The 13,480-nt window shown below is 44.1% G+C and overlaps 1 protein-coding gene across 3 annotated transcripts in view; it reads right to left on the minus strand.

The window, feature by feature from the left end:
• PRKAR1B (protein kinase cAMP-dependent type I regulatory subunit beta) overlaps window positions 1–13,480 on the minus strand; it is a 372,623-nt gene that overhangs the window by 151,727 nt on the left and 207,416 nt on the right. For all 3 annotated transcript variants that reach the window (XM_077449057.1, XM_077449058.1, XM_077449059.1), the window contains one exon: window positions 989–1,035. In XM_077449057.1, the coding sequence (XP_077305183.1) occupies window positions 989–1,035 (47 nt within the window). The remainder of the gene's footprint in view (window positions 1–988; window positions 1,036–13,480) is intronic.

The following is a 13,480-nucleotide window of genomic DNA, read 5'->3' on the forward strand; positions in this document are numbered from 1 at the left end:
TCCAATGTGACTGAAATCGTTTAATTGTAGAAATAAGTGTCCCTGTTAAAAGATTTCCCCTTTATTACTGTTTTGGTAGAAACTCAAAATGTTGAATTTACCCTCTCCTTCATTCCTGGTCACACTGGTAGTTGGGACACTAAGCTCTTGTACACACGGTCGGAGTTTCCGACGGAATGTGTCCAATCGGACCGCTTTGTCGGATATTCCGACTGTGTGTGGTCTACAGCGGACTGTTTCCGTCGGAGTATCTGACGGACCAAGTTTTCCAACTCGTTGCTACAATTTTCCGACAAAATGCTCCGATCAGACATACTCCGATCATGTGTAGAGAATTCCGATCGGACAAAGTGCCACTCATGCTCAGATCAAATTCCTACACCAAAGCTATTGGCTACTAGCGTGAACGTAGTCCCATCATAACGAAATAACGTCATCACGACGGATTTTCCAACAACTTTGTCCGACCGTGTGTATGCAACAGTTTCGGACAAAATCCGTCAGACTCCCAATAACAGGGACACGGGAGGCATTAAAAACCTCTCCATCTCCTCACCACTCTATCCAAATCTAAAAAATGTTTTGCATTTAGTTATACTTTAAATTACCAAAATCATATATACAGTATATAAAGTTAGTTAAAGGAAGTGATAGATTTTCTTTAAATAAGTCAACGCATTTAAAAAAAAAAGCTCAAGTGGAATGGGTAATATAATGTAGTGCATACATCATGGTAAAGATATTTGATGCTTTGTACACTTAACAGAATAAATACATGGTCCTGTCAACACAAAGAGGAATTTTCTTAGGATATTTTTTTTAACGTTTGACCATAAAATGTAATGAAAAGGCTTGTGGGCAGCATACAGCTTTCATGATGTAATGCTAACGCTTGTCTTTGGCGGGAGAACAAGCACAACTCAAACACGCACACATATATACTGTATATACAAATACAGAATGACAATATATCTACAGCACTACTCACATCAGCTTCTCCTTGATCGATGACATAAAAATTGTCGCCTTCATCACCTAAAAGACAATAAATAAATACAGATAAATAAAGTATTGAATTTCTACTGTTCTGAGTTTCCATAAAAAAAAAAATTAAAATGACTCTTTAGGCTCAGAAATAATATCCGGACTCTGTCACATGGCTGTCAGGCAAACACTAGTAGGTAATAGAGGACGTGTGGCCCGGAAAGTCTGATCGTGTGTACACAAGTCTGTCATACAAAAGTTCAAGCATGCTTGGAATCAAGCAGAAGGAGAACTGGCTATTGAACTTCCTTTTTCTCGGCTTGTTGTACGTGTTGTACTTCAACGTGTTCTCACGTTCGTAATTTTGGGCCAACATCTGTGTGACCGTGTGTATGCAAGACAAGTTTGAACCAACATCCTTCGGAAAAAAATCCACGGTTTTGTTGGTGGAAAGTCTGATCGTGTGTACGCGGCATAATGCCGCAAAGGAATCCTGCGGGCAGCATTGTCACCCTATTACAGGAAGTTTATAGAAGCAGAAGAAACTGATAAGATCCCCAGGTAATTACTACGGCTTTACAACTACCAAACAAGAAAAGCTTGTACGACTATATGAAAGTGACTCTAAAGCCTTAAAGTGGCACTAAACTCTTGTTGAAAAAGAAAATATTATTTTCAAGTATGTATTCTTACCACCAAAAAGTACCTTCTGTTGCTCTCAGCCTCTTAAAAATCTCCAAATTTGTTTGTTTTTCGCTGCTGTGATCTGACTTCCTGTTAGAGGGTAGCTATGTTCCTCTTCCATGGCCCCAAAACTTGTAGGAACATAGCCACCCTCTCTAGGTGGACTAGGGACTATGAACTATGGGATTTGCAGGGAACATGACGGCAACTAACGTTCACTGCTGATTCTAAACAGACAGAAGTGTGTGGAGGGAATGCTTTAGAAGCTCAAAGGGTACGATACAAGTGGTGGAAAAACATAGTAAGAACTTATTTCATACAATATAGATTACAGGTTTATTAAGTAGTGGATGCAGGACTATTTTTAGCGGGAATGCACCTCCAGCACTGAATGTAATGAGGGGTGGTGGGGTGTGCTGTTATGTTTCTAGGACAGATCTACTGTTGAGAGAGAGTTCCATTGTTGCTGGCTGATGGGGGATCTGTTATTGCTAGTAGGGGCTCTATTGTTGCTTGGGGGGGGGGCTATTGTTATGGGGGGGGATTTTGTTGCTTGGGGGAACTTTGTTGCTGGGAGATCTGGAAGCTGTCATATATATACAGTATGCAAGAGGTGCAAGCTGTGTATATATATATATATATATATATATATATATATATATATATATATATATATACAGTATATCACAAAAGTGAGTACACCCCTCACATTTTTGTAAATATTTTATTAAATCTTTTCATGTGACAACACTGAAGAAATTACACTTTGCTACAATGTAAAGTAGTGAGTGTACAGATTGCATAACCGTGTAAATTTTCTGTCCCCCTAACTCAACACACAGCCATTAATGTCTAAACTGCTGGCAACAAAAGTTGCCAAATTGGCCATTTTCCTTCCCCCGTGTCATGTGACTCATTAGTGTTACAAGGTCTAAGGTGTGAATGGGAAGCAAGTGTGTTAAATTTGATGTTATCGCTCTCACTCTCTCATACTGGTCACTGGAAGTTCAACATGGCACCTCATTGCAAAGAACTCTCTGTGGATCTAAAAAAAAAAATTGTTGCTCTACATAATGATGGCCTAGGCTATAAGAAGGTTGCCAAGACCCTGAAACTGAGCTGCAGCACGGTGGCCAAGACCATACAGCGGTTTAACAGGACAGGTTCCACTCAAAACAGGCCTCGCCATGATCGACCAAAGAAGTTGAGTGCACGTGCTCAGCTTCCTATCTAGGTGTTGTCTTTAGGAAATAGACATATGAGTGCTGCCAGCATTGCTGCAGAGGTTGAAGGGGTGGGGAGTCAACCTGTCAGTGCTCAGACCATACACTGCAAACTGCATCAAATTGGTCTGCATGTCTGTCATCCCAGAAGGAAGCCTCTTCTAAAGATGATGCACAAGAAAGCCTGCAAACTTGCTGAAGAAGAACAGACTAAGGACATGGATTACTGGAACCATGTCCTGTGGTCTAATGAGACCAAGATAAACTTATTTGGTTCAGATGGTGCCCAGCGTGTGTGGCAGCAACCAGGGGAGGAGTACAAAGACAAGTGTGTCTTGCCTACAGTCAAGCATGGTGGTGGGAGTGTCATGGTCTGGGGCTGCATGAGCACTGACGGTACTGGGGAGCTACAGTTCATTGAGGGAAACATGAAAGCCAACATGTACTGTGACATACTGAAGCAGAGTATGATCCCCTCCATTCAGAGACTGGGCCGCAGGGCAGTATTCCGACATGACAATGACCCCAAACACACCTCCAAGACGACCACTGCCTTGCTAAAGAAGCTGAGGGTAAAGGTGATGGACTGGCCAAGCATGTCTCCAGATATAAACCCTATTGAGCATCTTTGGGGTATCCTCAAATGGAAGGTGGAGAAGCGCAAGATTTCTAACTCTGTGATATCATCATGGAGGAGTGGAAGAGGACTCCAGTGTTCTCACATATAAAGAAATAATAAAATAATTACTAAAGTGTGAGATACTGTATATATATATATATATATATATATATATATATATACACACATTAGTATTCATAAGTTTACATTCCCTGGCAGAATTTATGATTTCTTGGCCATTTTTCAGAGAATATGAATGATAACACAAAACATTTCTTTCATTCATGGTTAGTGTTTGGCTGAAGCCAATTATTGATAATCAATAGGGATGAGCTTTATGTTCGAGATCGAACATGAGTTTGACTCTAACATTGGCTGTTCGCCCGTTCCAGAAAAAACTAACATTATGGAGCATTTGCGCCAAATTCGAGTGCCGTGTAACGCCCCATAATGCACTGTGGGAGCGCAGTGCATTGCTGTATGATTATTGGCCAAAGCATGCACCATGACATGCATGCTTTGGCCAATCCCAGCGCCATCAGCTAAGAGAGCCATAATTGGCCAAAGGCAGGGTGCACCCCTAGTGCAGTTGCTACTACTTTTCTGGTGGTGTACACAGTACACAATACATACAGTGCACCCATAGTTGTTATTACACTTCTGTTGGTGTACACAGTACATAATACATGCAATACACCCATAGTTGTTATTACACTTCTGTTGGTGTACACAGTATAGTGCACCCCTAGTGCAGTTGCTACTACTTTTCAGTACACAATACAGTGTAGTGTGGTTTTGCTAAACAAAATTGACAGCATGTCTGGAAGGCCACCAAGGAGAGGCGGACGTCTACAGTCGACAGTGCTAGTAGTGGACACGGTGCATCCTCAGCACGTGGCCGTGGGGCACTCTGGCCGTATTATTGAGCCACAACATGCAGAAGAGTTGGTGGAAAGGATAAAAAATCCATCCTCATTCTCTGTCACTCAGGCTCAGAGTAGTTTGCCTGCCAATGCAGCTGCCAAAGCGGCCTATTCCATCGGCTCCATGTCAACAGTCACTGCTTCCCTAGCCCCACAATCATGCATAGAAGGGTCCCCCGAACTATTCAACCACAGTGTCGGGCACATGCTGCAGGAGGATGCACAGTGATTTGAAGGCTCAGATGATGGTACACAGGTTCAGGAAGGGAGTAGCGTGAGCCTAGAGGGAGGGGGAGCCCAAGAAGGTCAAGAAACTGGCAGTCATATTCCCCCAGCTGCAGCATACTGCCAAGTTTGCACCAGTGACAAGGAGGCAGGGGATGATGAGGTCACTGACTCTACATGGGTGCCTGATAGAAGAGAGGAGGAGGAGGCACATCTCCAACGAGACAGGATGCCCTCAAGGGGGCAGCTTAAGGGCAGCCACCCTATTGCATCACACCGCAGAACTAAGCAGGTGCAGGGCGCTGCTGACTCCCTGCATATTTTGAAAAGTTCTTTGGCGTGGGCCTTTTTTGACACGTGTGCAGCAGATCGCACCGTTGCTGTTTGCAACATATGTCTGAAGCGTATCAAGCTTGGCCAAAAAAGCAGCCGTTTGGGCACCACATGCTTGACCAGACATATGGCGACCTCCCATGCAGTCCATTCGCAACAGCACTTAAAAGACCCACATCAAAGAACAGCTGGGATCTCCAACCCCAATAACCCCACTATACCTCCAGCCCTCTCAGAAACCTGCACGGAGAGGAATGAAGGTATAGATATAGGTGTCCCAAGTACTTGTGGCCAATCTGCTAGCGGTACACCAACATTCGATTTTAGCAGGCAAATTTCCCTACCCCAGTTACTAAACCGTCAAAAGAAATTTGGTCCCAGCCATCCACATGCTAGTTTGGCCAAATTGCTAGCACTGCAACTGCTGCCTTTTTAGCTGGTAGACTCTGCCCCTTTTGTGAATTTGTGGAATTTGCGATACCTCAGTGGCAGGTTCCCAAACACCATTTCTTTTCATGGAAGGCCATTCCGACTCTCTACCAGCATGTGGAATGCAATGTCTTGGCCTCGTTGGACAGGGCGGTCAGCAGTAAGGTGCATATTACTGATGACTCACGGTCCAGCAGGCGTGGACAGGGACGTTACCTTTCTTTCACGGCACACTGGGTAACTCTGCTAGCAGCTGGGAAGGATACAGGACAGGTTTCAGTATTGTTGGAGCTTGTTCCGCCACCATGCCTCCAAAATGCTAGTAATGGTGATTCTGCCACAGCTCTCTCCTCTGCCCCTTCTCTTCTTCTTCCTCTATGGCCCCTTCTCTACAGATTTGTTCTCTGAACCAGCAGTGCTCCGTAGGCATTCAAGGGGCTACGCAAGCACTCAGGCAAAAAGATGCCATGCGGTACTTGAGTTGGTCTGCTAAAGGGACAGGAGCCACACTGGGGCAGAGATTCTGGCAGCTCTGCAGAGTCAGGCTCAGAGGTGGTTGACACCACGCCAGCTTCAGCCAGGAATGGTTGTATGCGACAATGGCACCAACCTCCTCTCTGCCCTCCAAAAGGGACACTTGAATTGTCCTGAATTTGGTGGTGCAGCGGTTCTTGAGCAGGTACGCAGGCTTACAGGATCTCCTGAGGCAGGCCAGGAAAGTCTGTGGGCATTTCCGTCGGTCATATAATGCCAGTGCTCGGCTGGCTGACATTCAAAGAGAATGCAACCTGCCCAAGAACCGCCTCATTTGTGACATGCCCACCAGGTGAAACTCAGCATTGGCAATGCTGCAGTGGCTGCATACGCAGCAGAGGGCCATCAATAAGTACTTGTGTGAGTATGAAACCAGGATAGGGTCAGGGGAGCTTGGCTTTCTTTCCCCACACCAGTGGCTATTGATCAAGTATGCATTCACTGTCTTGTCTTCCTGTTGGAGAACACGCTTTGTGGAATATTGGACAGGGCACTCGAGGCAGAACAGCGGGAGGAAGAGGAGGACTTCCTTACCTCTCAAGGCCCCCTTTATCCAGATAGTATTCCTGCGGGCTCACCGATCACACAGGAAGAAGAAGAGGAGGATTGTGTTAGCATGCAGGTGGAGCATAACACTCAGCATTATCAGCAGTCTTCAAGGGGTCGTTTTCCGTCCCCAGAAACCCATGGAGATGTACGTGGCTGGAAGGAGGTGGTTGAGGATCATGTGATCCTTAGTCACCCGGGGGACTCAGGATTGAATGCCTCTGCAAACTTACACTGCATGGCCTCCCTGATCCTGCAAAGCCTGCAAAAGGAACCTAGAATTTGTGGTATCAAGAAGAGGGATCATTACTGGCTGGCAACCCTTCTTGATCCACATTACAAGGGTAAGGTTACAGAACTTATCCAGCCTTCTGAGAGGGAGCAGAGTATGACACATCTCCGGGAAGCCTTGCAGAAAGGTTTGTGCAATGCGTTTCCAAAGCCTGGGAGGTTACAATCTCCTGGTGCTGGACAACATGTTGCTGAGACTTCGTTCAGTCACAGAAAGAGCGGTGGAGAAGGTGGACGGCTGATCGATGCCTTCAGACAATTCTAAGGTCTAATTGGTTCCAGCAACCATCGCCAGCATCTGAATTACATGGTTCAGGAGTATTTAGGGGCAAGATCAGACTTGGAGACCTTTCCAACAGAACATTCACTGGGTTACTGGGTCTTGAGGATGGACCACTGGCCAAAGCTTGCTCAATATGCAATTGAGCAACTGGCCTGTCCTGCATCCAGCGTTCTTTCTGAATGCACATTCAGTGCTGCTGGAGGCTTTGTAACCGATCACAGAGTGCGACTGCCAGAGACTGTTGTTTGGCTCATATTCATAAAAATGAATTAGTCTTGGATCACCAGCTACCAAGCACCTGATGCTGATGTAACCGATTGATTTTTCTATGGACGTGGGATCCCTTGAAGACTGCATATGCTAAGTGACTATCCTATTATGCTGCGTGACTATTCTGTTCCTCCTCAATCTCCATGATGATAGCTTCCAAGAATATTTTTAGTTCAGGGCACCCCCACCACTGCCTAAGGCCCAATTTGTCTGCCTCTGTTTAACAGGGCCGTGTAATTATAATTTTTGATCAAATATTTAACAGCAGGGCTCGTTCCTGCGTTCAACAAGCGTATCTGTGAGGGGTTACAGTGTTGTGGGACCACCACCACTGCCTAAGGCCCAATTTTTCTGCCCATGTTTAACAGGGGCGTGTAATTACAATTTTTGATCAAATATTTAACAGCAGGGCTCGTTCCTGCACTCAACAAGAATATCTGTGAGGCTTTACAGTGTTGTGCCACCATCACCACCACCTAAGGCCCATTTTTTCTGCCCCTGTTTAACAGGGGCATGTAATTACAATTCTAGATATAAGATTTCACAGCAGGGACCGTTCCAGTGCACACCAAGAGTAAATTGTGAGGGCTTAGTGTTCTGGTACCACCAACACCTAAGGCCCAATTTTCCGCAGGGTGTATAGGGTAGACCATATAGTATATACAGGCGGTCCCCTATTTTCAAACATCTGACTTACAAACGACTCCTACTTACAAACGGAGGGAGACAACAGGATGTGAGAGGAAATCTACCCATAGGAAGGGAAAATTGTCTCCTGTAAGAGTTAATATGAGAAAAAGGTGTCTCCACTGATGCTTTATCACCAATCCTAGTTTCCCTAATAACCCCAAATTTTCAAAATCCAATTGTCATTGGGACAGAAAGTGAGGTGAAATCTTCCAAACAGGGGCACAGACAGCAAAAAAATGTTACAGGGGTGATAACCCTTCCCTATGTTATCCAAACAGCTTAAAAATAGTTTTTTTTGGCTAGAGTTACACTTTAAAAATGTACCTGTTCCAAATTACAAACAAATTAAACTTAAGAACAAACCTGTAAAAGTGGAGTTCATCATCTCCCTGCTATCCGAGGAACCCCAAGCATGGGCCCATAACTTGCTTGAACAAAAGAGCCTTGTATTGAACTTTGTAGACACCTTTTTCAAAGCAATGGCACAGCTTTATGACGATCCAGAGCGCTCAACAACAGCTGAAGCCTCTCTGCATACCTTGCTGCTCGCAAACGCCAATACTGACAAGGCCTCTCAGAAACCCTCAAAGACAAACTGGTCCGAGTCGAGACACCCGCCACCCTAGAAGGCCTAATTCTACTTGCCATAAAACTTGACAGGTGCCTGCTTTCAAGCGCTTTCAAACCTCTTGTCCTACTTGGAGGTTACTCAGGATTCCACCTGTTCCTTCTCCTCTGCCTAGTTCTTCTTCTATTCCTGTCTCAGACGATGAACCTATGCAGTTGAGTCTGGTACGCTCTCCACTCACACCCGATGAGAAGCAATGCTGTGCACAGGCCAATCTTTGTCTATACTGCGAAGGACCTGGCCACTTTCTATGTAACTGTCCTATGAGGCCCACTAAGTTGGACCAACCACCTCCAATGAACTTTCAGGTTGCTGGTCCTTCCTCTTCTCATCTTATCCTCCCTGTCTCCCTACAGGTGGAGGAAGAGGAGGTCCAGCTCTTGGTCATTGTTGATTCAAGGGCATGCAGCTGCTTCTTGGACTTCTCCCTGGCCAAAAAAGACTCTGTATCACCCTCCAGGGCAAGAAGGAAAGCCTTCAAGTCCATTTAGCCAATGGTTCCTTATCCTGTTCCAGACCCGTTACTTAAGAAACCAGACCCATCCTCACCATCACAGATTCTGGTGACCAAGAGTTCATCTGTTCTGATGTTATATGCTCACCCATGTTCCCCATCATTCTGGGATTTCCGTGGCTGCAGGCCCATCATCCTCAAATAAACTGAACCAAGAAAGAAATATCCTTTCCCTTTGTATACTGTTTACAGCATTGCTTTGTCCCAGCTCCCAGCAATTGGCCAACTGTTTGACTTTTCAGTCAATACCAAATACTCATCAGAATGTCCCCACAGCTTACTAAGAATTTATGGATGTTTTTGATCAGAAAAAAGCAGACAATCTTCTACCCCATCAAGCTTATGACTGTCCAATCGAACTGCGACTAGGAACTGAGATTCCGTTTGGCCGGATATTCCCAGAAATCTAGTTGGAAGCCTTATGAGACTGAATCAATTAAAACCTTGAAAAAGGGTTCATCTGCCCTTCTTCTTCCCCAGCTGGAGCTGGTATATTCATTGTTGATAATAAAGATGGTACTCTGAGACCTTGTGTGGATTATAGAGATCTTAATAAGATCCCCATTAAAAATTGTTACCCGCTCCCTCTTGTCCCAGAACTTTTCCAGAGATTCCAAACTGCTTGGATCTTTACTAAGCTAGATCTATGTGGAGCCTACAATCTTGTTCAAATTCCAGAGGGAGATGAGTGGAAGACGGCTTTCAGAGCACGGTTTGGTCATTTTGAATACCTCTGTATGTCAATCAGACTATGCAACGCTCCAGCTACCTTCCAACATCTGATAAACGTCATCTCTTGAGAATTCCTTGACAACTTTGTCATCATCTATCTAGACAACATCCTCATTTTTTCTGCCACATTGGAACTCCACTGTACCCATGTAAAGAAAGTACTTGCAACTCTCTGGGAACACGGACTTTACACCAAGTGTGACTTTGAGAAAACAGTCATACAGTTTTTGGGACTTGTTATATCCACTGAAAGAATCACAATGGACCCACAAAAAGTAAAGTCAATTCTGGAATGGGCAGTCCCTGTAGACAAAAAAAGTGTCCAGCGATTTGTGGGCTTTCCTAATTTTTTTTAGAGGTTCGTGAAGGGGTTTTCCACTATCATTTCACCCATTACTCAGTTGACTCGCCACCAGTTCCGGTTTCAGTGGTTTCAAGAGGTTTCAAGAGGTGCAAATAGCCTTTGATAAATTAAAAAATATGCTCAACTCTGCTCCAATACTACAGCACCCAAATCCGGCCTTGCCCTATGTGTTGGAGGTAGATGCCTCGGAGATAGCTACAGGAGCAGTCTTGTCCCAACGCCAAGGACCTAAGACTCTCCTCCCCCCTTTGCCTCTTGGAAGCTGACTACTCCAGAGAGGAATTATGATGTGGGCGACCAGGAATTATTAGTCATCAAATTTGCTTTGGAGGGATGGAGGGATTTTCTGGAGGGGGCTGCTCACCTTATCATGATATTCACGGGAACACAAAAACCTGGAGTACCTCAGAACAGCGAAATGTCTAAGACCCCAACAAGCTCGATGTGTGCTATTTTTCTTCAGGTTCAACTTTCATATTTCTTACCGACCATGCTCCTAGAATGGAAAAGCTGAATCCCTTTCTCAAACGTTTCAAGATGCCCCTAGGACAACTGAGCCCAGTACCATTTTATCTGCACAAAATTTTTTGCTCATCCGACCTAAACTGAAGGCAGCAATCAGACAAGCCTCCAGCCAGTGCACTGAACCTGAAGTATCCTCCCTGAAAAATCAAGATGAGTTGCTATGGTTTCAGGACAAGATTTTCATTCCTCAACAAGTGAGAGTCCAAGTCTTAAGAACCTTCCATGACCAGAAGCTTGCAGGTAATTTCGGGGTACAGAAAACATCAGACCTCATACAGTGCTCCTTTTGGTAGCCCAGTTGGAAGCAGGATTGTAAGAATAATGTCAGTTCCTGTACCACGTGCCACATGCAATTGCATGCTAAAATCCTCATATGCAAAGCACTTAATCTTTGGCAAAAAATTAGCAACTACAACTACAGGGGGGCTATTTTGTAAAGAGGGTTTTTGCCAACAGTTAAAAAAAAATGAAGTCTAATGTGAGTAATGGCGAGTACTCATTGGTTAAACCAATGAGAAACCTCTTGAGGCTCCTTTCTTCTGGCACAGCATTCTAGAACAAAGCAGGTATCTTCATGGTTCAGAAAGGTCTTGTGGCCAAAACTGACCAACTGAGCAAGCACCTCCGGAAATGTGTAGTAATGTTTTTATAACAGCTGAAGAGGGTGGCGGAGGTTGGGGAACATATAAGGTATATGTAGCACCAAAGGGGGCAGGAAGGGTGTTGTGAGGTAGTTCCCCTTTTATTTATTTTTTTAACCACTTTAATACACGGCACTTTCACTCCCTTTCTGCCCAGACCTTTTTTCAGCTTTCAGTGCGGTCACATTTTGAATGACAATTGTCATGCAACACTGTACCCATATGACATTTTTATCATTTTTGTCCCACACATAGAGCTTTCTTTCGGTGGTATTTGATCACCACTGGGGTTTCAATTTGTGCTAAACAAATAAAAAAAAGCCTGAAAATTTTTAAGAAAAAATAAAAGCCCCCCCCCCATCAGGAGAGCCACTTATCGGCCTTCCTCTACACGACACCAGAGCGCAGTTAAAATTCTTTCTTTTTTGTGTATTTCTACCACACATCAGTAACTGTGTGGCCAAACCGCATGGTGCAGCAATTCAATGCAGCGTGATTTTACAAAAGGGTCGAGGACTTCATTCCCTGCGTTTCTTGCAGCCTTGGAATGAATGGGCTGTCCTACATGCAGCAAGCTAAGATGTGAACCACGGCTAAACCTTTAACACATTCATGTCAATATTGAAATGTATGTTAATTACTTTCATATTATCTAAAATATATAAAAGAAAAACATTATGAACGCAAATTACTCAGGAACATTGGATTTAAAAAAAATTACCGTAAAGCTTATGAGGAAATTATAACACAGCGTAACCTTGTTACATAAAAGAACAAAGGGCTGAAGACACATTCAAGGTCCCCGTGTTCCAATAATTCCATATTTAGGCCTGTCATCTGAGACAGCACAGTCACCAGAGTTCTCAAAGCATTGTTTAAGTCAAAGTCTGTGCCAAACCCACACTGCGGTGTAGTATTGCTGTGCATGTCAAACAAAAAATACTTTGTACACTGATGTGCAGGGAGCAAGATTAACTCACAAGTCATTTATATCTTAGACGTACCTAGCTGGTAACCTGAGCAGATATCTACAGTTATTTTATAAAGCAATACACAATAAAGAGCAAAAAAGTTGGGCAAACTGTAGCAAACTACAGCTACAAATCATATTTCACTTCAAGCATCACTCTATGTATTATATATGTCTGGTAAAGTTTAATTTGAGTATGGAACATCATAAGTCTTTCTTGGCTATAAGCTCCAACATTGTGGTATTTGGACCTAACCTCAGCTAGCTATTGGCAGAGGAAGGGTGGGTCTGGTTTAGTATGATGGTTAGTGTTAGGGTTACACAAAGGTTTACTATTAGAGTGCCCTAAAGTGTCCCTGTTAGGATAAAAAATAGTCCAAACTAAGTAGCCCTGCAAGAAAAGTTCTTACACATACCTTTCTGGTGAGCCATGTATCCTATCTTTCTTCCGTTGCAGCTCAGCAGCCTCAGTCTCTTTGGCATTTGACACATCTAGTAGTGTTGGATGCTTGTGCCCCCACCATTCTGTGGTTTCATCCTCTGACCCCTATGCCACTAAAGGAAACAGCCCTGTTGTAGGGTCAGAGGATGGAGCCACAACACACAGTGGGGAACAGAAATTCAATGCTCCCAGAAGTGTGGAATGCCAAAAAGACCAAGGCCAAGCACTGTAATGTAAGGGACGTAGGAGACTTGGCTCATTGGAAAGGTGAGTATAAAACCCATTCTCTTGCAGGGCACCTTCATTTCGATTTATCTTTTATCCTGACAGGGTGACCTAAAGGTAGGGCATGGTTCTCTGTACCAAAATCTACCACAGCTAAACTCCTGGCACTGAAATCTAAAATGATGCTGGAAATAATCCTTTCAGTTGAAACTGTAATTTATATAATGGTTCTCTGGATCTCTTTTTAGAAGGTGTTTGACACAAAGCTGGGAGGTGTTATGTCAATTCCTCACCTCCTGTTTAAGCCCTGTAAAGTTTGCACCACAGCGCCGCAATGTACGTGATTGCAGGGCAGTTGTGGCTTGGCCCCATTCACTTGACTTAGTGGTACTGCCCACTAAACAC

The sequence above is a fragment of the Lithobates pipiens genome, unplaced genomic scaffold, assembly GCF_037356315.1.
Source record: "Lithobates pipiens isolate NorthernLeopardFrog02 unplaced genomic scaffold, aLitPip1_a1.2 Scaffold_22, whole genome shotgun sequence".
NCBI classification, from domain to species: Eukaryota; Metazoa; Chordata; class Amphibia; order Anura; family Ranidae; genus Lithobates; species Lithobates pipiens.